General features: G+C 39.0%; 1 protein-coding gene across 1 annotated transcript; it reads left to right on the top strand.

Annotated features, from left to right (window-relative positions):
• Positions 1-26,642, top strand: LCP2 (lymphocyte cytosolic protein 2). The gene is made up of 21 exons (XM_054288067.1): positions 1-270; positions 2,737-2,799; positions 5,320-5,366; positions 10,798-10,863; positions 11,707-11,738; positions 12,772-12,806; positions 14,047-14,251; positions 14,939-15,039; positions 15,907-15,976; positions 16,299-16,382; positions 17,184-17,209; positions 17,293-17,312; positions 17,418-17,522; positions 18,453-18,483; positions 19,130-19,142; positions 20,138-20,258; positions 22,614-22,663; positions 23,620-23,717; positions 24,528-24,611; positions 25,612-25,767; positions 26,431-26,642. Exons 1-21 carry the CDS (start codon positions 193-195, stop codon positions 26,551-26,553), a joined length of 1,608 nt encoding a protein of 535 aa, XP_054144042.1. The 5' UTR covers positions 1-192; the 3' UTR covers positions 26,554-26,642.
• Positions 26,643-27,228: the final 586 nt, after the last annotated feature.

Genomic DNA, 27,228 nt, shown 5'->3' with positions numbered 1-27,228 from the left:
AAGCTGTGTCTCTCTGGAACCAGCTCACAGCACAATTTCAATTGACCAGAACAATTCCTTGACAGAAAGGAGATTGAAATCTGGAGATTGGGTAAGGAATTCCTTGGAGTGGCCACAGAGAGGGAATCCATGGCTGTGTCATTGGCAGCAGGGCTGTGAACACTCCTGGGTGCTCTGGGGAGAAAATCAACCATGGACCTGCGGAACCTCCCCTACCGCTCCGACGTGCTCACCTGGGACCCAGATGACTTAGCAGAATATTTCAGGACGGTGAGTTTGGCTCTGTTTTGTCTTCATCTGATGGAGGAGCAAACTGCTGGCACATTGGTTGGGTTAAATTCAGGTATTTTATAATAGGCAAAGATCGCTGCAGAACTAAAAGCAAAACCGCTGTCGAATGAGGAGCTGAGCTCAACTGGTCAGCGAAAATGAATCTTGAAAGGGGTTTTTAAATTGGGTATAAGAGAAACTTGTGGCTTAGTTAGAGAAAATAAACAGGTTGCTACAATGCTTGTTGGTGTAACACACACTAACAGCTGTGGAGGGCACTAAGGTGTGAAGATTACAAGTTTTCTGTTTCATCTTCAATGATTTTCAGAAGTGATTTTTTTTTTTTCCAAATTTCTGGGTGTAACAAAGAACCTCTGAATGTCTTCCTTAATCACATCCATGGTTAGACTTGTAAAACTTGGCACACCTTGGGCTTAATTTTGAAATAATGTGAAGTTTATTTTTTTCCTATAACTCTGTCAGAGTCTAATCTGGGGAGTTGAGGCAAGTTTGATAGTAGAATGCAGAACTACTTAATAAAGATGAGCGGATCAAACATAGAATCTGTGTCTACCAAATCTCCAGAGAAGTGAAACTGCCAACTACTTACAAGCCCCTAATTTTAGGGTGCGGGAGTTGGTGGCACAGGAAAGTGAAACCAAAAACTGGAGATGGAACAGATGAGATCATTATCAACAGGTAACTTCAGACAAGTACAAAAAACATCACAACAGTGGTGCAGAGGGAAGCTGGACCATCATTTCCAAGAAACTAGGAAGGAAAAAACAGCTTTCTGAAAGATCTGATAATAATATTCTGATCAGTGATAAAACTGTAAGTTCTGCCATAACTGAATGCACATTTATCTGTAGTGCCTCCCTTCTAGTGATCAAGATACTCACCAGAATGGAGATAATGGCATTCAGCTAAATCAGGGCAAAAGCTGTTTAAGTAATCTAAAAAATCTGGTTAAGACAAGAATGTCAGCCCAAGTCAGCCAGCTCTGGGCACCTGTCACAAGTGATCTTATCCCTGAGATAAACTCAGAGAATATTATATACTCAGAGATATATATAAACTCAGAGATATTATCTCTGAGATAAACTCAGAGAGAATGAATGAATCAAGTTTTCAAATAATTTTTGATTTTTTTTAGAAAAAGATGTTCATATTTGGGATAGTCCAAGGTTTATTTTTAATAGCTAAACAGCATTTTTTATCAACTACTTCAAAATTGAGATTAGGTCTCAATCACAGTGATGTGTTTCTTCCCTCTGCATACAGACTTGTGCTGGTAACATCACAATAGCATTCACTGTAGGAAAGAAATTATTTACAGGTTTAAGTCATCCTCAGCCTGCACAAAAGTTTTAATCTCTATCCTAAAATATTTACCAGAGTTAGGTCTGTTTCTTCATATGAATAACTGAAGGTGGCTCCTAAAATTTTCCTCTCTGCTGTTGGGTTGTTTCCAGGATCCGGACACCAAGTTACAATGTTACACCTTAACGTGAAAAATGGGATAGGACTGCAAAGGACATAAAACTTTCTGTAATTTCTCTGCTTTAGGGGAGCGATCCCAGCAGCACAAGGTTGTTTGTCTGCCGAACTTTCACTGACAGAAGTTTCAGACAGAATAAAAATCATTCTGTTGTCTTGAAGTCTCCAAAAGTCACTTTGTCTGCCTGCTCTTTGGCCTCCTTCTGATATGGACCTGACCAACTTGACACAGATCAAAAATATAAATTGTGTTCTTACATTATGCTATTACTGTTTAAATAAAAAAAAAAAACAAAAAAAACCAACCAAAAAAACAAACAAAAAACCAAACCAAACAAAAAAACTCCAAAAAACAACCAAACAACCAAACCCAAAAAATCCCAGAAAAAAACCCCAAAACCAAACTTAGGACAACTGTTGGAAATGTTTAAAAGTCGTGTCTTGCTTTGTGGCAGCTTCTAAAGAGCTAATGTCCTTGTCCTAAATGCTACTGGAAATCATAATACTGTGGGAAAGCTTTACAAATATTGTAGATAATTTCCAGGATTAACAAGTGAGATTTCCATAGAGAAGTGAAAGGTTTTTGATCGCAATAATGAATTTTGTGCCTGGGATCAGTCAGTTTTAGTATTCCTGAATAATAAGGTTTTTGCTCTGCTTCTGCAGCTGCTCATCCCAGGCAGTACCACAATAATCCATTTTTTCAGATATTTCTTTGGGCCAGGCAACTGTGAGGTGCTTTGTAAATGTGAGGAATAACATGTTCCTAAATGGATGAAAACCTTTAAGTTTACTGAGGGATTTCTGTCATAAAAATCCATGTTTATGGGACAAAATGAGCCATTTAGGCAGGCCACAGCATACAAAAAGGTATCTTGAAAGCATCTGCTCAAAGCCAGACATATCTTCAAGTGTCTTAATTGTTTCTTATAGTTAAGGGTGCAATAATCATCTTCTCATTGGCAGCTAAAGTACAAGGACTGTGAGAAAGTCGTGAGGAAGCACAGCATAAATGGACAAAGGTTTTTGGTAAGTGGAGCTGTAAAATTCCTTCCTGTAAAATTCCACCCAAGTGATGTTTCTGACTCCTCCTTATTTTGCACTGGCAGATGCAGAGGCACCTGCCAGGTGGTTACTGGGGTAAAAATATGGGAGGTAAATGCTTTTGCTAAAATCAGCCAGACAACTTGCTTTAAATATGGAATGCTGGGAGCCCAAGCATCTTGTTCAATATGAATATTTTTTAGTATTTTTTAAACTGACAGGGAAGTTCTAAACCAATAATCTTGTCTTGAATTCTTGAATATAGGAAGTTTTTGTTTTCAAATATTAACTACAGAAAACCCACATTTATTTATTATCCTCTCATACTAAAAACACAGCCCTGCTCAGAATGACTGGCCTTTCATTGGAATAACTCTTTCATTCCTCTATAGATAAAATTGGATTTCTTCTGTAGCAATACATAAAAGCAGTAAAATTTAAGAGCATCAAAACTAGTAAGCAAAGTCTCAGTGGCTTTAAATCAACATTGCTCTAGGCTTAGCTTAATTTTAGAAAAAAGCTGATAACTTCCACTGACCCAGCAGCTGTTTCCAGGTCTTAAATACACACCCATGAAGATGTGTAGGAGCTTTTAGTATTACTGCTTTTTGCTTTAATTTTCAAATATTCACCATTCTATTTCCCCAGAAGTAGTAATTTTATTCTATTTAATTAGTCATAGTGGGGAGATCTCTGCATACCTCTTCTAAAGTTTTGTATTTTTCATTTACTTGTCCTAATATTCAGTTTTTTGACATTTCATTGAAACAAAACATTAAATTTTTCAAGGCCCTGTTGTAGGAACAGGATTTGATCCCTCCCTGCTGCTGGAGGGTGCAATCAGCATTATTCAGATGGGATTTATCCTCCCAGCCCCCAGGAAATCTCCTCAGAGATCTTCAAGCACTGAGGATCTGTGGCTGGAGTGGGACTTCTGCCTCTGGAAGCACAATGACATTCTGGGAGTTTGTGAGGTGCAAATAGAAAGTGCAATAACTCTGTGATTTCTAAGGGATTTTTGTGATTTTCTATTATTTCCAGAGTGTTTCTGATATTAGCTCAGGGTGCAGCAGCTCTATAGAGGCATCCCAGCAGATTTGAAGGATGTTTTCTACTGAGCAAGCCAAGCAGCTGCTCACCTCTGCTCAGACTCTTTTTAAGCTTTTGAATTACTTGGCATTTGTATAAAGGCAAAAAAAAAGGAAAAGGTTCACTTGTTAAACAGAGGAAGATGTCCAGTAAAATATTCCAGAGTACAAAGCAATCTGGAAAAAAATTGCTTCTCTCTATGAATGGTTTTCCTAAGAACCATCTCTTTTGCATTTTGTGAGTGGCTGGAAAATGCCAAATTACATTTGCACAGAAGCAGCTGCTCAGGCTGAGTGTCTGCTGGGTTTGTAGCTGTTTTCAGATCTACATGATAAACCTGGTGCAAAAATGCTCCTCTAAAATTAATCAGAATAACATTCTAATTTCAGAGTCACCTTTCTGGCTACCACAAGGAAAGCCCTATTGGGATGCAGTGGGGATAAAACCAAAGGGGTTCCATGTAATTTATTTTAATAAAATCCTCTATTATTTAAAACAGAAATGTGGCCCTTGTAAAAGAGGTTATACCTCTAATGTTTGTCAGGTTTATCACCAGAATAGAACTCCAGAGAGAAGTTTAAAAAGCCTTTAGAAAAAATATGACTCTTCAGGAAGTACTACAGTACATTTCCATAAAAGCAGCACATTTAGCCTGTGTTTCACTCCTCCCAGAGGCAAAATAGCGTGGAAAAACACAGATAAGATTTGTTCTGTCCTTTGACACTGACAGCTTTGTGAACCAATGTCTAATTGGAAACCTATTATTGTAACCAGTAAAAAAGACAAAAAGAACCAGACTATCATCCCTCTTCCAAAGATAATTAATTAAGCTTGTGATTAACTAAACAAAACACTAAACCAGCAAAATACAAACTCTTCATAATGCCTGAATCTGTCCCAACTGTGGGCTTGCACATGCTGGAGGAAGAGAAGGGATGTTCTGCAGGAACATCAAGAAAGGTTTCCAGACAAACAAAGGTTTCCAGAGAGCACATCTCAGTCAGGGGAGCCTCAGCCCAGGGGCTGTGTTATGGTCAGGGGGAACAAACATCCTCCCCCATCCCTTCTGGAAGGATTTTTTAGGCTTTCAAGGCTGCTCTTAAGGAGTTTTATAGCTCTGTGTCCCCTAGAACATGGGATTCTTCAGGTACTCTGGTACAGATAAGGTTCTTAGAACAGCCAAAGGTTCTGTATTTTAAAATCTGCAGTTCTCCCCTCAAATTTTGCAATCATGCACAATCTTGCCTAATTTCACTGTCCAGACAGGAAAGAATTCAATATACCTGGCTTCTGAAGTCACATCAATACCACATGAATTCATGCCACATTTTGAATATATGTGTCTGACTGACTTGGATCAGTCAGTGGGTGTTCCATGGACAGTTTTGTCACATGTCCCCTGTGTTTCCTTTCTAGAACATGTCTGAAAATGATATTCAGAAATTCCCAAAGCTCAGAGTGCCGTAAGTAAAGTCAAACTGCTTTATTGTTAAAAATTATTTAAGCTGTTTTGCACTGAGGTCTCATAGGAAATATCAAGCAAATGATTTGTGAGTGATTGGTTAGAGGTTGTTTATTGGAGTGCACGGAGAGAAAAAGAAGAATATTCCAAAATAAAATGAGTGTTGTCATGACTGCTCAAGCAAAATGATACAATACAAGGAGATTGTCTGGGGGATGTTCAAAAGAACTTGTGCATAAATCCTTTGACTGACAGCAGCTCCACAAAGGTTAAACTTTTGTACAAGTATTACCTTTGAAGTATGACTTAACTGTTCACTGCTTAACTGCTGACTTTAACTTAAAGGGGGGGGGGAAAGTCAGTTATGTCCACAACAGCTGAGAATTTGAAATTATTTTCATGTGCTTTAGGTGGGTGTTCAAGAGAAATCAGTCTGGACCATGTGATTCAATGTTCAGTAGCTTTCTCAGCCTCTGTGGATATAGGCCTTGAAAAAGTTTCCAATTCATCTCAACAGTTTCCATCATTTCAGAGAAGTTACTTAATGAAGAAAAATAATCCCATTAAGTCAACACTGAGTAGGATAAATTTACTTCTTCTAATATTTCATGGTGAAAAATGAAGGATTTTATTTTGCTATGAGTTCTCTGCTACCTATTTAAGCTGGTTGAAGGTTTATAACCTTGGAGCTCACATGGAGCTCTTCAATCAAAGGAGGGGGGAAAAAAAGGAATTCGAGCTGTTCCAGCATGGCTGTGTCTTTGTTGCTCATTTCCCGGTTCCAGACTCCCTCCCTTCATGGATATCTTGATTTTTCTACACAAGATACAAATTGCTTTGCTTTTTCAGTTGCATCAGAGCTTGTGGAAGGTGTTTTGGGGAAGACAAGAATATTGAAAAATTTTGCGTTCATGGGTGAGCTGGTGGGAAGAGCTGAACCCAGCAGGACACCCTTGTTCAGAGCAGATATGAAGGACTGAATTTGAAATTTCCTTGGATGTGACATATTTCTTAAAATCACATCTATATTTTCACACAATAAATATCCTGATAATAGGGGTTGGTGGTGTACCATATGTTAGTAAGGAGGTCCAGATATTATTTAAAGAAGATGTCTCATTAAATTCTGATGTCTCAGAATTTCTGAACTCACTTTCAATTAAAAGAAACATTTAACAGCGCTGATGACAGACCAGATGTCTGTGACAGACTCATCTAACCATAGTGTAGAACTTGTAATTCTCTGATAATTTGTCCCACCTTAGCAGTCCTTTGGCAGAATTACCTCTTGGTCTCATTGTCTGAGATTTTAAAATTGAGAACTTCTGGTGATTTCCCTTTAAATTCATGAGAGAAAAGTAGGGTCAGTGGATGGTCTAAGAAACTCAGACATACCAGAGATATTGATGCCATAGGTGAATCACTAAAATGAAATTATAACCATGTGGAGTTGCTCCTACCTCCTCATCAAACCCATTGGTACCTCAAAGTTTGATTTTCCCACTCCAGAAAAAGTGAACTGCCCTTTTCAGACAGGTATTTTGGGTTTCTCGTGTGTTACACCCCAGCAGAAACTGAACAATCTTTTCACTCAGAGCTTTTGAATTTCTCAACAAGAAAAGAATTTGAAATCAAGAGCTTTGAAAGAAGAGTGAAGCTTGGTGCACAGCTTGAGGAACTGAATAAATAAGTAGATATTTAAATCTGAAGGAAAGCTCTGGAACTTTTTCATACTCACAAACAAGCAAAATATTCACTGGAATGTGGTGATTACACATGCAGAATGGTCTTCCATGTAATGGCACTGTTTAAAACAAGAATTTAGAGCTTTACTAGGGAAGAGAACTGGTTCTCACTAAAAACAATCAACCTACCAACCACCAAAAAAACCCCAACAAAACAAACAACAGCAACATTAAAACAAAATCCACTTAACCCCAAAACAACCCTCCAGGAGAGAATTAATGGGCAGAAGAATCTGCCATTTTGTTAAACATTAATTTCTTTACTTCAGAACCTCCACACCCTCATCGAAACACAAAGTAGTGACTTCTGGTAGAACACATTCACACTTTTCTTTTGTATCATAATGCAAACCTCAACTGCTTGTAGCAAGAGTTCTTCTACAAACTGAAAGAGGGATTAGCAGATTATGGTTACACTACCTGATACTTAATAGCAGTGCTAAAACCTGAGCATACCCTGCGAAAAGCTCAATAGAAACAGCAGGTGTTACAGCCCTGGCCAGTGACCAAATGAATAAAGGATAAATTAACAAGACAGATTGTTCCTCAGTAAATTTAGCTGGAATATTCTGACCTAAGTGGAGCCAGCACCTGGAATCACACAAGGTTTGCAAAGCCCAGACTGCACCTGTACAGAATTCCTGAGCTGGGTGTGTGGGCTTGCTAAAGGTGCTCAGGGTTTGAACAGAACTGTGTCATTACTTGGGGATGATTCTGTGACTTTTCAAGAATCAAAAGTAGGTCACAGGTGTCATTACAAGGTATGACAGGTCATTTCCTGAATCTAATTGTAAAACTCTACAACCTTCTGTTATTACTAATGAATTATTATTTTGAAATTTCATCTCTACCAGCCCTGTTACCAGTGCACGTCTTCAGAAAACTTCTGGCTTCTTTATAAAAACCAAAAAAACCACACATTTAAGCACTATTTTGAAAATGAAAATGCTTCTTAAAATCTTTAGCACTCTCTACTGAAAGGGCTGAACTCTTTCTGGAAGACTTTGCTTAAAAAGTTAATATTAATGCCACTATGTTTAGATACACACCTGAATCCTCACAAACAGCAGCCGTGAAAGAGAAACACTGGTGAGACTGGGAAGGGATTTGATGGATTTTACACAGAGCAGACACTGACCATTGGTCCTAACCTAATCATGAAGGTGTTGCTAACATTTTGATAATAAATCTAGTGGAACAAGAGGCCAATCTACAGCTTAAAAGAAAAATAGAATTTTCCTATTTTTCCTTAGCACTACTGCCAGTCAGACAAAGTCATGAAGTTTTATACTTGTGGGAAACAAATGTGAGTCTTGCAAAACATTTTAAAGCACATTCAACAGAATATGCCTTCCTTATTGTGGTCAGAACTCATAAACAGAAGAAGCAAAGATTTTATTAAAAACAACACTGGTGGCTGGTTCACACCTGAACAATTATATAAACACTGGAATTGGTCTGTCACTCCTATTGTTTATTAGCTTGAGAAAAAAGGATTCCAAATTTTCGTGATGCTGTTGATCCTTCTGGCTGTTCCAGTGGCAGGTTCATCACAAACCTGAGATTTGGAATTTCCAGGCTTGTGGAAAAATCTTAAGGCATCACAGCACTCCACAGTGTATCCCACAGCACTCCAGAAATTTCCAGCAGCAGACAGCTCATGGTTGCACTCCTGGCCTCTGCCAGCTCAGTGTGACACAGCCAGACCCTGCAAACATGGCACACTCTGAAAGTCGTTCTACTTTCAGAAGAGTAAAAGTGCAAACATAAAAATTGAGAAATCTGCACTTTCTCTATTAAAAAGGTAAAAGATGTCAGTGCCTGTGCACTCATGCTCTCAGCTGGGGTCTAAAGGCGGTGGCAAGGTTTAGAACAGAACTGGTGCTGAGTCTGTTTTGAGGTCAGTAACACAGCATTGCATCTGCCCAGCTGAGTCTTCTCAAAAACCAAACCAAAGACTTGGGTCACCAATTATGCTTTTGACAGTGCTCAATATGCAACTGTCAACAAATTCCTGGCCCCAGAGGATTTGTATTCCACCTCTCTTACCCATCTTAAGCCCTTTGTCCCAATACATGTAGAGTGGGTTCTACTCATGTGAGCAGTATCTGCAGCTGAGTGAACTAAAGCCAGTTTTGGAGTCCTGCTTTGGGGGCTGGCTGTGTGGGTTTTTTTTCAAAAATTTCAACTTCCTGCCAGTTTTAAGTTTAGCAACTGGTGGAGGAGGTAGAAAGAGAATGAGAAGTCTGAGTAACATTTTCTGCAAGTGCTGTTGCCTTATCCTCTCCTATCATCCACTCCCACAGCTCAGAGAGCAGTGTGGTTTTGGTACTTCCTTCCTCACAGAGTGACAGGCTCAGCTGCTCAGTGCACCAATCTTCCCTGAGAACGTTGCTTGTAAAGCCTGACCTTCCTAGAATTTGCTTTCTTCTAATAAACCCTCTGAGCCATTGGTTTGAAGTATTTCAAATGAACTAGAAATAAAGGTTAGACACTGTATTTTAAGCATGATATGATTAATTTTTTGGCAGCAAGATGAGATGATCAATTTCTTCCTCTCAGTTTTTCCTCAAAAATCAGTTGGTGTAAATGCTCATAGCCCAGGTTTAATCCAGAAAGCTTCCAAACACTCAGGTCTCACTCACACCCAGGGAAGTCTAAACTCTAAGAATTTTTAACTCCAAAAACCAGAGAACTTCATTTTACTTCTTTAGCTGAATAAAACCTGAGACATTCTGAAAGATCCTCTGCCTCTTCTACAGCAGGGAAAAAGCCACAGACAAATTCCATAACTCACTTTTTGACCAAAGCACTGATGTGTGCAGGGCACTGCTCACCCCAGGACATCTCCTGATGTCTCACATGGAATTTATTATTCACACAGCAACTTCCTTGTCCCCTGCAGCAAAAGGAAACAAAAGTGAAGCTGGATGTTCCTCAATAAGAAATAATGACAATTCAGAATCAGATCCTGGCTCATCCCAAGCTTTCTTTGAAACAAAATAGTCATAAAGGCAAACTTCATTAGTACAGAGCAAAATTCTGGTCTCTCAGTAGGATTAACCCTGTGAATCTCAGTACTGACTGTGCTCCATTTGGAAAGATCTCTCCAGGCATAAAATTATAGCCTCTTGATATTCTATTAATATTTCTGCCATGCACTGAAAATGTCTTAAAACATGGAATGAGATCAGCCTTTCCCCTTCTCTGCTGGAGGGATTGCTTGGCTGCAGAGGAAGGAATGCAAAAAGAATAGAGAAGAGTTTTAGGGAACATTTAATCCCTGGTTTTGCAGCCATAATCTCTGTTTTCCTGAAGCATTATTTGCTTTTTCCATGCAAAATCATAGAAATGCCTTGGCCATTATTTGAAGCAGTGTGATGTCTACAACACCCAAAGATCCTAAGGCTTGCTGGATTTAATGTTTATTTTCAATCACAATCCAACAACATGAGGTTTTACCAAGGGAAAAACAGTCTAGTTTGTAGCTGGATATGCTGTAGCACAACTTAGCAATACAATGGTAAATTCAGTGTTTTTATCACATAGTAAATAATAATCATGAGTTACCAGATCAAATTTAGCAAATTCTGAGGGATAATGGTGAAGAAAATAATTTCTGTGCTTTGACAAGTGATAGGTTTCAAAGGTTTTTTTTAAAACTATTTTTGTTCTTTTTTCCAATAGAATTGTAAGTAAATTAAGCCAAGAAATAAACAAAAATGAAGGGAGGCTCTCTTTCCTTCCAAAATGGTGAGTAAGAACTCAGCTTTCTTCTTCAAAGCTTTCAGATCTTTCCTGGACTGGTTTGAATTTGATCAATAATGCCTGATCAGAAGTGCAGCCTGGAAATTCCATAAAATAAAGCTCTGTTTCATTATACCATCTGATATCAAATACCAAATCCTGAGCCCATGAACACTCCAGACACTTCTGCCATGTCCAGAACCAAGTAACATTTGCACATTTCCTGCAATTTTCCAGTTGAGCACACAGCCCTTAAGAAGGCCATGAAGCCCAGACATATATTATTAAAAAATCATCATTAATGCATTCCACAGATCTATGCATCATTATACTCTTTAATTCTTAATATTTGTCACTGAATATAACCTTCACAATAGAAGAAGAGCAAAAATTGCAAGAACATTCCATGAGAAAAGAACAATTTGTGATCCTACCCAATGAAAACCAAGTCCACTCTACAAAACATGGTTTTGCATCAGCTGATAACATGATTTTGCACATTTCCATTCACTAGAATCCAAAACTAGAACTGAAAACCATAAAAACCTTATTTGACCTTCCATTTATGGACTTGACTTTGAAGTTTCTGTTTTCAGGACTGGTAAATGTATTTACTGGGTCCCCTTGCTTTGAACCTGACTTCTGTGACTTCAATTCCTCTTGAAACAGATTAGATTTTATTAGGATCCTCTATGTAAATATCAGCTAATGTGTTTTTGGCATTTTGGGCAGAGTTAAACTCATCTATGTAAACTTCTTTCTACTGTGACAGTTAACTATTGCCTTTATTTGCAATAGAAGCATCAAACATTTAATAGAAAGAATTTATTTTTTGTATCTTTGCTACAGGGCCCAAACACAAAAATCTCCAGAAAACACAGGTGAGTGAATACTGGCAGACCCTAACAACAAAAAGTGTTTAAAAATATTAAAATTTTAAATAAATACTTGCAGAGCAGAGTCAACAGAGGGGAGCAGGGTTAGGAACCAAAAACCCAAAACAATAAATGAAAATATGGGAGTATAAAGAAGTTTCAAAAATTAAAGACATAGATTCAGGACAATTAGTAAGAAAAAGTGTTTTTAAAGAGAAAAGATGGTGAAGGAAGGCAAGAGCAGAGACTTTTACCTGAGAATAGTCAAAATGTCTTTATTTAACACAATAAATTGTATCAGTGTTTATATATTTCTGTTCCAACATCTCCACCCCTGCCTTTCCTCCTAGCAGCACTGTATTAGAGAGGGAAGCTGAGGTTTAAAAAAACCAAACCCTTCTTTTATGAAAGTTAAAATAGTCCTAAACAAGGAGTTTAGAAGTCTGGGCTCATTCTGAAAGCATTTTGTTTCAAATGATAGAATTTAAATTGGAAGTGGGACAAACGTGAAGTGCCAGCACCCAGACTGTGTCACAGCAGGGCAGCTTTATCTTGGCTTGAATCAGGATGTGCCCTCATCAGTGCCAGCCTGCCTCTGAAAGAACAGCTCGTGCCTGTGGCACAGCACTGAGGTCCAGAACTCACCTGGCATTTGTTGGGTTCTTTCTTGTTCTAGTTCTGATGGTCACAATACAAATCAACACTCCATTTTCAGAAGGCTTCAGACCTGTTTTTGTTATAGCCTGCATGCTTTTTATACATCTTACAAAACTCCTAAGTGTACACTTTACTCATTGGTCATGAGACAAACAAAGTGCTTATTGGAACAGGCAGTTGCAGGTTTCTCTTATTTCTCTTTCTTTCTTTCTTTCTTTCTTGGTTTCTGTTTTAGTGACCTTGGTAGGAAATTCTTATTATTCTCTTATCAAACTTCTCTCTGGCTCACAGAAGTCTCTGTAAAACCTCTCCCACACTTTCTGTCAAGTTGTTACATCTCTGACAAAGGTGTCCATGCTCAGAATTGTGTTTCTTCCCACAGGGTATGCTCAGGATGATGGTGGCTGGTCTTCATTTGTGAGTATTTGGGTGAAGAAACTCCCCTGGCTCAGGGGGGCTCTCTGCTCCTGCCCTGGCTGCCTGGGCAGCACAGCTGGGGCAGAAAAAGCAAGAGCAGGAATGAGGGGAGTGGCTGCACACAGATTTCCTCACTGAGAAAAGGTTCTCCTCAGAAATTCAGTATTGCCTTACTACTGCCTTCCTGTAGCTCCCAGCCTACAACCAGCTCCCCACAGAACCACAGCTGAGTTTTACATGCCTGTTTCATTCTCTTAAAAGAGGTGTCTAGAGGTTGCTGTGTTATTCAATGGCAAATTCTTGCCATTTTATTTTCTAGAGCCAACCTGTTGAACAGTATTATTTTTAAAAAGCCATTTAGCCTGCAGAAGTTCCTTCTGCCTTTTGGCATAGGAAATGCCTCAACAAGGTGTTTAGGCGAAACACCCACCCCAGCTGCTGATGCACAGCCTGAGCTTATGAAGATCTCTGAGGCTAACCAGTGCTAATGGTTAGCCTTTGGCTTTTCTCCAAAAATAAGAGGGAGAGGCATTTTTAGAAGCCACTTGTTACTAAGTTCACAGGAGATTGGCTGCTATTCGGGGAACACAGGAGATAAAAGTAACCACCTACAGAGCACATGGGCTCTGTGCCAGTGCACAGGACTCTGGAAACTCCAGCTGTGGTACCAGTGACAAATGGAGGGCCCTTTTTCTGTCAAGCCTTGGCAGATTGCACAGATGTGCAGTGACCACATTGACACTGTCCCCTTATGAGGTCCTGCAAACAAGGCTGATTTGGGTCAGGACAACACCAAGACCCAGATCAAAGACCTCAGTTTTTATGAATAATTTTCACAAGCTGGGTTGAATGCTGTAGAGGAGATGTTAGAAAGCAAGAATGAATATCAGCAGCCTCAACTGCTGCTCCATTGTGTTCTGGGAACACTGGCTTGTTTGCTGGTGCCTTGGCTGTTCCCTAAAACACTTCATGCATTTCAGCAAACTTGCTCCTTATTTTGACCTACCACTGCACTCACTTTCATCACATGATATTTGCTTCCTTACTTAAGCCCCGCTAATGCATTAGTGGAAAGTTTCTTCCTTTCCCTGTATTATTTCAACAGATTTTCCCCCTCAAAGTGGTTGTAAAAGTTTGGTATTTTCCAAAGTGAAAAATCCCACAGTGAAAGGCCACCAGGAACTGCTCTGCAGGGTTTAGTGTTCTCTTCCAGCATCCACTTTTTATGTTTGTTTGCCAGGATGATGATGATGATGATGATTATGAAAGCCCTGATGAAGACCAGGAAAAGGAAGATGAGGCTGACTATGAATCACCAACAGAGGAGCCCGAGGAAGCAGAACATGACAGTGATGGCTACGAGCCACCTCCATCCAATAATGAAGAAGCACATCACAGTGTCATATTTCCTGCCAAATCACTTCCAAGCAGCACTGATTATATAGGTAATTACTAGAAATTAAGTGCTATTAATAAGATTTTACCACCACATTTTAGGTGGCGGATAATGGAATATTGAAGGTTTTTCCTTGAAGATAGCAGTGTAGTTCATAAGCAAGATTTAAAGTTGTGACTTTTAAAGTTACATTTTCTACTTTGCACAAGCTCTGCTGGAATAAAGATTAGTTTTGTGTGATGTGTGCATTATTTGGCCTTTGATCTGAACCTGTATGAAATCACACACATGTACATGCTGCAGCGCAACCTTGGACAGAGCAGGTTGTCACAACAATGGCAAAAAACTCTAGTGAAATTTGGGAAAAGAACAATCAGCTCTCCCTACCTGTCATTTCTGTGTTATGTCTGATTCTTCAGCAGCCTGGATGTGTGGAGTGCTGCCATTCAGATTGGCTGATTGGTGTTTCGCACACTGTGCTGCAGGGAATGAAATCAATCCTGTGGCCCAGAGCCTGGCAGGGGAGTCACCCCCACAGGGACAGAGCAGCCTGGAACTCCCAACACAACACACTGATCCTAAAGCAACTGCCAGGCAAATCCTACAGCAATGTCTTGATGATTCATTAACTTCAGTAGCCAGGTTCTTGTAAGGGCTCTTTGTCATAAAGATTGAATGAATGTTAAATAACCAAACTCTGTGTAGTTGTTTAATTTGGGATTTTTGTTTTCTTTAGACAGACCTACAACAACCAGATCAGCACATCAGCCTCCACATCAGCCTCCAGTACCGCCCCAGAGACCTGGCCCAGCCTCATTTGGGGGAAGAAGTGCTACTGTATGTTCCTGTCTTCATATCTCACTTATTTCCTATCCCAGGACCTTCTTAGGAGTCCAAGTGTAGGGCCATTTTTATTTACCTAGTGTATGAAGAGGAAGCCATCAAAACAGATTTGAACTCTGTTAAAAGGTGGCCGTTGTTCAAGGAACAATTCAATTTCATGGGAGAAATATATTTAATTATTTTATATTCCTTCATTGATTCTTACATTGGGGATATACACCTACTGGTGAATGACTCTCCCACATAAATGAAATATTTTTAAGGGATGCCTCTGTTTTGAAAACAAGGTTATGTTTTTCCAAGCAATACTTCTAGCGCTTGCTCAATTGAATTAAGACCACAGAAAAGTGTAAGAGACTGGGTAATCAGAATGTTGATGACCAAGATTTGATTCCTTTTTTTTTCCTGCTGTGAATACTTCAAAACTGAAAACTGTTGTGCTGTTGGCAGCTGGCACTACAGGTTCAGTGTTTGCCAGAACAGATGTACACTAAACCTAACAATGTTTCCACAAGAAAAGGTTTAGGATGTGATGGAGGGACTGATGCAGTGTCACAGAGGTACAGCAGGGTTGTTGGAGCTCCTGTTCCTTTCCTTTGACAATACATATCCCCTTCCTGAGGAGACATCCCACTGGAGTGTGGGGAGGCACAGCAGATGGAGGCAATTCTGCATCTACAAAAAGCAATTATTTTGGTCATGCTCCAGGAGGGTGCCAGGCTCCTGTCCTTCCTGCAGTGAGCAGAGACCTGCTCCTTGTGCTGTGCCACACAAGACTGGCAGATGACTGTGGTGGGGTTGATACACTCCAAACAGAAAGGTGAAGACACATTTTAACCACTTGTGAAATATTTGTTCTAGCTGCCAGCTTTCCCTCCTCCACCAAGCAACAATGACTTGAGTAGAGACAGAAACATGAAGCCTTTGAAACGTGAGTACAGCTGCTGTTCTCTTTGTAAAGCTTTCCCACAAACTACAACACTCTTCCTCTTTTCCCTCAGTTCTACTCCCTTCTGCTGCTCATACAGGAGTCTGAATTGTTGTTTTAAGAACAACTGTACTGATACAATTGTACTCATACAGGAGTCTGAATTGTTGTTGTAAGAACAACTGTCTGTACAACTGTACCGATACAATTGTACTCATACAAGTCTGAATTGCTGTTTTAAGAAGTTACACCAGTTCTAATCTATGCAAAATAAAGATATATTGACCTATACCAGCAAATGATCTTACACAGTTGTTGTGTTTAGCCCCAGCTCCTTCTATAGACAGAAGCACCAAACCCTCTCTGGATCGCCTTGCTCCCCCATATGAGAGAGAAGGCCCAGGATCAGGTCAGTATTTGCTCACATTAATATCACTGGTGTTGCTTTAATTACTGAAAATCATCAGTTTGTTGCTTTAATTACTGAAAATCATCAGTTTGTATATAATTAATCCAAAAGAACAAGGCTCAACCAAATGTAATCAAAGTAATCTGTTTGTGAATAAACGGTGTGAGCAGAGCTTACAAAGTGGGAGAGAAATTTCATGTAGAAAACAGCAACCCTGGGTCACACAGGTGAACAGAAATACATTATGAGAAGCGTGTGCAATAAAGGTTTGATGCACACCTCAGTGATTGAACAAGGAAATATTTAGTAGGTTAAAGGAGGAAATCACCTTTGCCTACAAAGGTAATGAAACTCTGCATACACTGCTGTAGGTAATGTGGCAACAGACTTAAAAGAAGGCTGAGAATTAATAAGATACAGGAAAAAATGGCATTTCCTTCAGAGCTGAAAACCACATTATAAAAAGCATCTACAGATATGACTCTACAATTTTATTTATTATCTAAACTCTTATCTGTTATATAATGGCAAGAAAGTATCCAGTAGTTCAAAGCTGAACCTTAGATAGCGTGATTGTGACACGTGCCATGTTGAAAATGTTTAAATTTCCCTTCAATAAGAGAGATTGCAATTTTACCATAACTTGCAAAGCCAAAATATTTTTCTGGCTGATGTCTCAGGATATGAGTTCTTCAACCAGCAAGATTAACTTTCAATTTTATTCAAAACTCAATTATTTCATAGGAAGATTAATTAATTAACTTCCATTTTTTTCTAAATAAAAGCTTTTTCTGTTTTCAGGGAAGAAGCCAGTCATTCCTGAGAAGGTAATTTTTTTGTGTTTATTGATAGTTTTTGCCTATTTTGATACACTTACACATTCTCTTAACTATTCCTTGTTGTTTTGCAGCCTCTGGTTTCACAGCTAAGGTAAGATTTGTCCTCTGCAAATGATCCTTTCATTGCCAGTATTTCCCAGTTATTTCTTAATAAGCAGCTTTTTGCCTTCATTTCATCATCTCACTCCTGCTTTAGATCTCTGGGAGAACAGTTAGCAATGATGCCAAAACCTCCTGTCCCATCAAGTGAGAGATATGAAAGAGGCAACCCACCTCCACTAAGGAAGCAAAGCCCTGGAAAGTAAGTGCTCATTTCACTGAAATTCAATAAAGGAGAAATGAAAGTTAACAAAAATATGGACAAGCAACACAGGATGGTCTGATTTACTGGTACTGCATGACAGCAGGGTCTGTGGCTACCAAAGGTTTGGTTCATAAATATGCACAGGATGTGCTTGAAACTGCAGAAAGGTGTGAAGGCAGAAAAACTCTCTCCAGTCATATCTGGAAGAGCCATTACGTGGGGCATGACTCACTCCCCAGTTGTACAAAGATACAGATGATCCATGTTTTTTCCAGCAGAGCAAGTTCTTGCTCTAGGGAACATTTTTACATGAGTTCTATTGCTATTGTTTTGGGTGTTAGAAAAGGAAAGCTGTACTTTCATCCCATTGATTTTATTAGCCTGCAAAACTCCTTCTGAACAGCCAGCAGCATTTTCTAGCAGAGCTGCATCATTCTCCAGCATTTTCTAGCAGAGCTGCATCATTCCCCAGCATTTTCTAGACCACCTGGGGGCTGAACACTGACTGTACTTCAAACAAGAGAAGAAATAATTGAGATCTGCTAACCAGGATATTTGATCAGAGAAACAAAGCCTGATAGCCTTATGATGTGCTCCAGCAGTGTTGTCAAATATTATAAATGAGTTCAAGACTTGAAGACTAATGTTTCATCATTGTACAAGCTTGTTTTAAGCTCTAATCTTAAAATCAATTAATCAGGCATTTTCCTTGTTGATAAAATCAAGATGGGCCAAGAACTAGAATAATGCATTAGATTATGGCTGAAAACTAAAATCTTAGATATTTTTATGAGGAAAAAAATGTTTCTGCATCCACTGGTCTTTAAAACTTGCTATAAAATCATGTTCTAGTGAAAATTTGGCCTAAAGCACATGAAGTGAATGAGTTTTATTCCACCTATGATGAATGTTTTGTTTTCATTTCAGGCACAGTTGGCCACCACACAAGAAAAATGAAGTAAGTATAAAGCATATATTTAAAAGTATAGGGGTTACAGTAAAATTAATATTAATAAAAATTAATAGTGCTGGAAAGGTAAACTTGTTTCTTTTATAAATTGTAAGGAATACTCATGGATCTTTCATGGCACATGGGGTATTTTTGAACAGTTCTTCTGTGTCAAGCTCAGTTTGTTCCCTGAGAACTTTATCTTGGAAAACAGGAAGAATAAAGCCAGAATTTCTTCTATGACATGGGAGAAGTGGTTTTGCTTAAAAAAGATTTGGGCTTCTGGGGATTTATTCAGCTTAAGCTGATCTAAAAGTTTCACTTTCAGATAACTCTGAGAGTCTACACTTACTTGAAGGATTAAGGAAAGTTTATATCTCCTGAGAGTTTCTGACTATTTTATGTCAAGATGCATTATGGGACATCTACCACGCATCTTGTTTAAAATTTTAAAGCTTTAAAAACTTAAAAATCATTTGGTGTTGCATGAAGACAAAACTCCCAACATTTTAGAGGGAAGTGATGTTGTAGATATTAGAATCCCTGTATAGTCAAATTTCACCAATGTTCAGAGTTTGTTTTGTAAAACATTCCCAAAAACTGTGCTATTATATGTTGCTAATTTTTTTTTTTTTTTTTTTTTTTTGCTCCCCAGGATGAAGAAGACAGTAAGTATTTCTACAGGGACTTTTCAAACTTGAAATCTTTCTTTGTCTTAGTTCTTAAAAAAAAAAAAAAGGAAATTACTTCAGTTGTTTCCTTAGAGCCATTTATGAAGTCAGGTGGTACCTACCCTGATAGGCAGTAGAATTATTTTAAAGTGCCTGATGCAGATTGACATATCAAAGCCATAGACCCCAGGAAATCAATAGCTAATAGCTTCCTTCACTCAGCCAGTTACCAGCCAGCAGGATTTCTTATTTTGAAATACATTACATTAGACAGATTTGTGTTCTGCACACAGCATCAAACAGCTGCAAACAGAAACCTGGTGTCTCCCAGTCCTCAGCAGACCCTGCTGGCTCTGTGCAATGTTAGTCACTTTTATGAACAGAACAGAACTTCTTCCATGTGCCACCAGTGTTTATAAACTACTGCAGAATGCTGATTTCTGCAATTGAGTTGGTAAAGTGACTCCATAACAGAAGCAGGACATTTGGCCAAGTCTCTGTGAATTATCGCTGCCCTAAACCTCCATAAAGAATGAGGTTATTTAAGCTGTGCAGAGCACAGTTAATCTGTTCCACTCCTGCTAGTTCAGGTCTGAGGACACTGCAAAAGGAAAATGTTTTATTTCATACTGGGAGAAATCTCAGAATGATGCTCAAAAGGGTGATATCAACTCTGCTATTTAGAAGCAATGTGACAGAAAACATGTACTACCTTCTGCAGTTAAGGTACCTGAATTGTGGTTTATCCAAAACAGAACCTAGAAAATGTAGATGTTGCTCAAGCCAGTTCCAGTTTATTTTTAATTTTAATACCTACTTTTAAGTTCTCAGCTGACCATATGAGTTTCCAGACTGTAACTAACACATCAAGGACTCTTTATTGCATTATATTTATCTAATCAAACAGCAGTAAGGTGACAGAATTTCTTCATTCTACTTCATTTAAGAATATCTTATGTAGGATTTAAGTTTCCTTCTCTTCCTCTCCACAGCTGCCCCGCTAAGACCAGTGCCACAGCTGTCTTTGCCCCCATACAGCTCCAATGCATTCCCACCCAAATCTCTCAAGCCTCCACCTAAGCCAGGATCCAACAGCATTCCTGCTGCAGAAAGGTTTGTTTCACCATTATGGGTCATTCCTTTTGAATCTCAGTCTCTTGGTAGTTCATTACTGAGCCTGTGCCTCTACAAAATGCTAATTAGTGCTGTTCCTACTATCCAGGAGAATCCTTTATAGAATTGAAGCTCTGTATTAGTGGAGCAGAGAGTGTACATCAGGCCTGGAAAAAACCATGAATCCCTCTGTTTTATGGCAAGGAAGTTTTTTAAACTGATGCCCAGGAGTGGCCACCTAAACCAGAGGCTAGACAAACTTAAGAGAATAAAAGCAGGTATTTATTGAAGGCCTTCAATAGGTTCACCTTGGGCAGTCAAAAGCCTCCAAGGGGCTACACCCAGGATGGAAGATGGTCACAAGTTTTTCAAACAATTTGAAGTTTGGTTCATTTACATCTCAGGGGTTAATCCTCCAATTACAGCTTCAGCTAATGAAGTCATTTACTCCAAGTTATCCCTCCCACTTCACTGTTGTTTACATCTCTGGGGCCTGAGACAGTGAGATGTCCTTGAGTTCCAGGACTAAAGAGGAATTGTTTTATCTCAATGAAATGTGAGAACAGCAACTGACAGGCCATGGAGTTTCAGAGCTATACACTAAAGCAGTGCAGGGTCTGAATAATAGAAAAGCTAAATCCTAAAGCATCAAGACCCTACATGGTACAAGGCTTCCATTCATGAGACACCCATTGCTCTCCCATTGCTTGCTGGGTCCATAAGAATGACCAGTCCTTCTGGGAAGGGATCATTTCCTACAGAACAAGGCAGGATTCAGGACAAAGGGGTCCTGCACACTCTAGGACCCCTTAAGTGTTAGAGCTGCAACTCCTCACACTTCAAAAATAAAAAAACTCCATAAACTCCATTGTCTGGAGTTGAATCAGAAAGAATTTCATGTCCCTTTTACTAAATCATTACTGGAATGGTTGATAATTCCTGTTTAAAATTGTGAACTTTGCTGCAATTTTTTCCCAGCTTCAACTCACAAATATTTGATTGTTATGCTTCAATTGCTAGACAGAAGAGCCCCTAATTAAATTTTGATTTCTGATTTACCATGCAACGGACTTAGACTTAGATGACTTAGAGTGGGCTCTTTGAGTCCATGTCTGATGCACATTTTCTAATATCTGTATTTTTTTAATGGCTCTTTGATGAATTCCTCACATTTACCATCATTCTCTGGAACTGCTGACACCAAAACAAACACTGCAGTAGCAATAGCAAGGTCATATGCAAATTGAACTATTCCTATGATGAACATTTCTGCTTATACTCAAAGAGCATTGCCAAATTTTGCTGTAGCAAAGGCCCCCGGGCTGACTGATTCTCTCCCATAAATCAAGTCATGATAGGGTGTTTTTGTTGTGCAAACAAAATTAGCATATTTATCTCAGAGCCTTTTTAACAGCTCATTTAAGCAGAAGAGAAATATGAAGAGTAAAGGTAAGGAGTGCAGGCAATTTGTTCTCAATTAGGTGAAGAAACAAAAAACCTCCCAGAAACTGAAGAGTGGGACTCCATTTTCAGCAGTTTTGGATGTTGGTTGAGGTTGGCAGAGATCTCTGGATGTCTTCTGGTCCAACCCCCTACCCAGGCAAGGTCACCTTGAACAGGCTGCCTGGTACCACATCCAGATAGCATCTGAATGTCTCCAAGGAAAAAGAGAGATTCCTCAACCCCCTTAGCAACCTGCTCCAGTGCTTGCTTGCCCTCACAATAAAAAAGGTTTCCTGATGTTCAGAGGGAACCTCTGGTCTTGTCACTGGGCACCAGTGAAAAGATCCTGGCTCTCCCTTCAGATATTTATGTGCTTTAAAAATCTCTCCTGAGCTTTTTCAGCTTCCAGCTCCGTTAGCCTTTCCTCATGTGGGAGATGCCCCAGTCCCTGGTGTTGCTGGCCCTTCCCAGCTTGCAACATAAATGTGAAGCTGCATTTTTATCAACAATGTTACAGAAGCTGCAAGGATAATAACTCTGTAAGTGGAACCCCGCAGCGAGAAAGGGGTGGAGAGCTGCTCCCTGTGCTTGCTGCTCTGGGGAAGGACAGACCATTCCCTGTGAAAACTCCTCATGCTCAATGCTCTCCTGCTTTGATCCTGCTGCAGAAGTCTCTGTGGCCTTTACTGATCGCCTTATTGCCAGATACTGAGCTCCAGGTAAACTTAAAGGTGGATCCACTTACACAAAAAGAAGGATAAAAAAATAAAAAGAAGAAAAGAAAAGGCTCTCCTCACCCTGCATAGGTCTCAAGGGGCTCTCACATTCTGTAAAACAGGCACAAAGTCCAGATCAGGTGATCAGAGCACAGAAATGTTGTATTTATACTGACCACTCTTGTTTTTTAAACAGTGCTAGAATCCTGTCTGCTACTGGCTCTCTACCACCACGCTTCCATCCAGGTTTGTATCCTACATCCTTACATTGTTTTTCTTGTTTAAGTGGATGAAAGTTGAAAGATAGTTTCAGTGAAGTCAATAGAAAAGCTTTTTTTCCTATGGATGTTTCTTCTTGGACTGGGAACAGAAAACTATCAAGTTCCTGAAAGGCATCTTGTGTATCTTACTTAGTCTGAATCAAAGACTTTGGGCTTTTTTTCCCCATGAAATTTGGGCTTCCTGCCCAGTTCAACCAGTGTCAAACCTTCATAAAAGCATCCTTTTCTGTGCAGTACTGAGAGCTGACCTATGCAAATCACTGTGGTATGCTAATACTCCCTAAAAAGGTTAGCAAATGCTTTTCATGTGAAATACACTCCATATTTATCTTGTAAGGAAAAAAAAAAAAAAAGAAAACTGAGACATCAATTGCTTTACAAGTAATTTTTTTGCACATGGTAACAGCTGTCAATGTCCTACAGAGACATTTTTTACTTTCTAATTGCTGAGAAGGCAAGGATTGCAAAGAGACAATGTTACTTCTGTCTCTAAAGAAACCAAGATGCTCTCAAGTGAGTAACTGTGCTACAGAAACTGATAAAATCAGTTCATCCCTATTTCAAGTTCATTTGTTTTTATGGAAATATGAACCACAAGAGCTCAGTTAAATTCCCTCTGCACGAAGGATGGAATTCCTTCCGTAAAAGTTCCGTAAAGAACCTGGTTCTCACAGAGAAGCCTAAATCTGATTTCAAATGATTTCTAGATATCTCAGTACCAGGGTGTTGGATTGCACTAAATAGTTATTTAGTTGTTTGCACTGGGTGTTTGGTAATTTGCACTGTTCACATGATTTTTATTTACACCAGGGTGATACAAATACTTTATGCTCCATAAAGTCAAGATCCTACACCCTGGGTGCACAGATGAAATGATTTTCCTGGTTTTAACATTGTTTTTCTACTTTTGTACCTCTGAAGGCAGCAGATCTCCTTCCAGAGGCCCAGCTGACATGAGACCTCCACTGCCAATTCCCAGCAGACAGACTGTTCACCAGGCAAACACAGAGCAAGATGAGGTACAAAACATGAACCATAACTGTAAAGACACCAAGTTTTCTGGTTTTGAGAGACAACACCTTTCAAAGTTGTTTTCCCAGTCACTGTCAGGACACAACTGAGTGCTTTCAGTTTCCTTTTCTGTGTCAAACTGTAGTGCCTTATTTTGTCCTCATCAAGAAAAACAACAATAGTTGAACCCCAAAAGAGCAAAATAAGAAAAATACTTGTTTTCTGGATTACTTGTTTTGCATAATTGCCTTCAAGCAGTATCAAACTTTCAGTTCTCCTTCCAGAAAACTTTGATGAGTAAAGGACTCACTCTTTTAAGCGCATTTTTGCTTGACATTTCCTTAAATAAAACAAGTTTAGAGCAAAACACTCATGGTGGTAACACTGGTGGGCAATCATAAAGAGTGCATTTACAGGAAGTCTGCACAGTTGTCTCAGATGATAGCTAAAAAACAAACAGATGAAGGCAAAGGATACCTTTGTGCCTAGTGTCCAGGTAGACAAAAGAGAACATAAAAAGAACATAAAAGAAATCTTTTACTGAAAGTATTTGGAAATACCTGTTTTCTTAGCTTACCTTAGCTACATTGCAGGGCCATAACGTCTATAACTGTAATATTTTCAAGTTTATCACAGTGAGCAGATAATTTAAAACAACTTAGAAGCACTTTCCATACCACAATAAATAGCAGCATGATCTGCACACAGAGATTCTGCACACAGACCCACATCTCTCTCACACTACAATTTGTCTCCATTTATTTGCACGTCGCCATTCCCTGGCAGCTGACCTTGTCCTTGTCCTTGTCCTGTCCCAGCCCCAGGGCTCTCTGAAGGATGAGTGGTACGTGGCTTTTGTCAGCCGGCCCGAGGCAGAGGCAGCGCTGCGCAGGATAAACAAGGTACTGCAACCCCACCCCTGTCTGGGCCACAGAGCTCAACAAAATGAACTACAGCTTCAAACAAGGCTCATCTGTACATGTGGAAATAAATTAAATATAGAAAATTTAATATTTAATATTAAATATATAAAATAGAAATGAATACATTTAAAATATAATAAATATTTATTATAGTTTAAATAAATTAATTTAATTTAAAAATAAATAATTTAAAAAGAAATGTTTAATTATATATTTATGATAATAATATGTTATCAAAATAATAAATAAAAATTAGAGAATAATATATTACATATATATTACATATAATATTATATATAATATATATAAATATAAAAATAATATCTAATATTTAATATAATAAAGATAAATATAATTATTGCTGTGGGAGTTGTGGTTACCCTGTGCTGCCTCACAGCACTTGACATGAGCTGAAGATGGCATGTGCACCATTCCAGTGACTTGTACTAAAGTCCAATTTATGAGGTACCATTCAGTGCCTTTAAGAAAGGGATTTCAATGGAAGAATTGTCAAAATACATCTGAAATGAGGAAAAGCAGAGAGAGTGGTACAGCATCACTGCCTCTACCTAAATTACACAGACAATGCCCTTATTTTAAGCTGTCTATAAATCCATCATGTAGGAAATGTGATTGGCACTTAGTGGAAATGAACTTCTCTTCTGGTTAAAGTGATGTGAGGTTTGGTCTTTGACATTTCACTTCCTCCTTTAATGGAATCTCTCCCTCATACAACACCATTCCTACCTTCCTTTAGAATCTGCTTTTGTAATAGAGGAAAGTTTGAAGTAGCAAATTGAAAGACAATACATTTGTCAAAAGACCTAAATGCTTTAATGGTACAGTGTCTCTTATCAGAAAGGAAAAAGATTTCAGAAAGAAAAACACTTAGAAGAACAAGTGTTCTATTGAAAGGTGTTACACTGATCAAACCCAGGAGTGTCTGCTCTTTGTCATCTTTCATTTTTTCCTCTTTCAGGATGGAACATTTTTGGTGAGAGACAGCTCAAGGAAAACAGTGACTCACCCCTATGTCCTGATGGTGCTGTACAGAGACAAAGTGTACAACATCCAGATCCGCTACCAGGAGCAGGAGCACTTGTACTTGTTAGGAACCGGCTTGAAAGGAAAAGAGGTAATCTGTGTTTTTCACACTATTTCATTTCAAAGCATCTCCTGCCTCATTCCTCAGTGCCAGGTGACCATTTTCCTGGCTGGAATTCTGCTTCTTGTCTCAGAGAATATTGTTATTGCTGGAAGCAGAATCAGGTTATGCTGTTTGCACTCAGGGAATGAAGGGCTGGCCTTAGGACACAGCCATTAGAAATCCACGTGCCTGGTTAGGGAATGTTTGTTTCCCACTGAGATAGCAGATAAGAGAAATGCAGAGCTGAGAGCTAATCCATACCTGCCAAGTTCCAGCTTTGCTCCCACATTGGTGGCTCAGCCCCAGCCTGCAGGGCTGTGGGTTTGCTCAGCACATTCCTGGCAGCTCTGATCCAGACAGAACCCTAAACTCATCAGCCACCTCTCAACTCTCAAGTACATCAAGCACAGTGGCAACAGCATGTGTTAAACAGACCAAGAGTATGTAAATTAATTATAAAACATTGCAGCAGTTTGTACACAGAGTTACTGAGCTACAGATTGTGATAGGAATAAGAACAGTTGAGCTGGACCTTATATATATTTATAATATTGATAAATGTTTAGAATATTAAATAAACCTTTTGTTTCAACTGGTTACTAATAATTCTGACATTTTTGCCTTAGTCTTCTCATTTCTTCCATCCCACAGGAATTTTCTTCTGTAGCAGATATCATTGACCACTTCCAAAGAACGCCCCTTCTTCTGATTGATGGAAAAGACAGAGGCTCAAGAAACCAGTGCATGCTAAAATATGCTGCAGGACATATTTAAATGAAACTTTAGAGAAGATCACATATAGTACTGAAGCCTCCTGAAGTTTATATACTTGAAGATATTTTCCTTTTCAGCAAACTAAAATCATGAAGTCATTAAAATTCACAGTTTCAAAGAAAAAGGACTATGTTATTTTTAAATTATGCCTTAAATAGAGTACTCTATAAATATAATTTTCCTACAAAGTGTCCATTAATCACATAGCACATGAGAATTTCTTAACTTCCAAGAAATCGTTTCCACACCAAATGTGGTGAATCACAAATAAATATCCATACAAGCCTCTGCTTTCATAGGAGATCTTTTTTTTGGATCAGAATTCAGCAGCAATTTTGTTATTTGGAGTGATGCAGAGTAGACCCAAACATTGTCAAAGCTATGGAGTAGACAAAAACCAATTTTTTCCTCAATAAATCTAACTCCCCTCATTTCTATGAAAAGATAACTCAGATCTGAAAGACACACAGGTTTCAGTGGCACCAGAAACCCTCCAGCCCTGGAAATGCAGATTCCTGTCAGGATCTGTGTCTGGGTTATTGAGCTGTGAACTGCTTGTTCCCACTTTTCCAGGAAAACACCACAGCCCCAGAGCACATCCTGTCTGCCACAGCACTGGGGATCCCATGCATCAGCCCTCAACTGGAATTTTGTATTTCCTACAATTCCCTGACC

This window comes from Melozone crissalis, unplaced genomic scaffold (assembly GCF_028551555.1).
Source record: "Melozone crissalis strain CALT ecotype California unplaced genomic scaffold, PUWL_Pcris_2 ptg000061l_1, whole genome shotgun sequence".
Taxonomy (NCBI): Eukaryota; Metazoa; Chordata; class Aves; order Passeriformes; family Passerellidae; genus Melozone; species Melozone crissalis.
Note: the sequence above shows the minus strand (reverse complement) of the source record. Positions and strands in the feature narration are given on the sequence as shown.

Bases quoted from the DNA above. Each gene is read 5' to 3' on its own strand.
- LCP2 (XM_054288067.1), top strand. From the start codon at position 193: ATGGACCTGCGGAACCTCCCCTACCGCTCCGACGTGCTCACCTGGGAC. The intron at 14,252-14,938 runs GTAATTACTAGA...TGTTTTCTTTAG, and splicing joins AAGCAGCACTGATTATATAG to ACAGACCTACAACAACCAGA. The intron at 15,040-15,906 runs GTATGTTCCTGT...TATTTGTTCTAG, and splicing joins TTGGGGGAAGAAGTGCTACT to CTGCCAGCTTTCCCTCCTCC.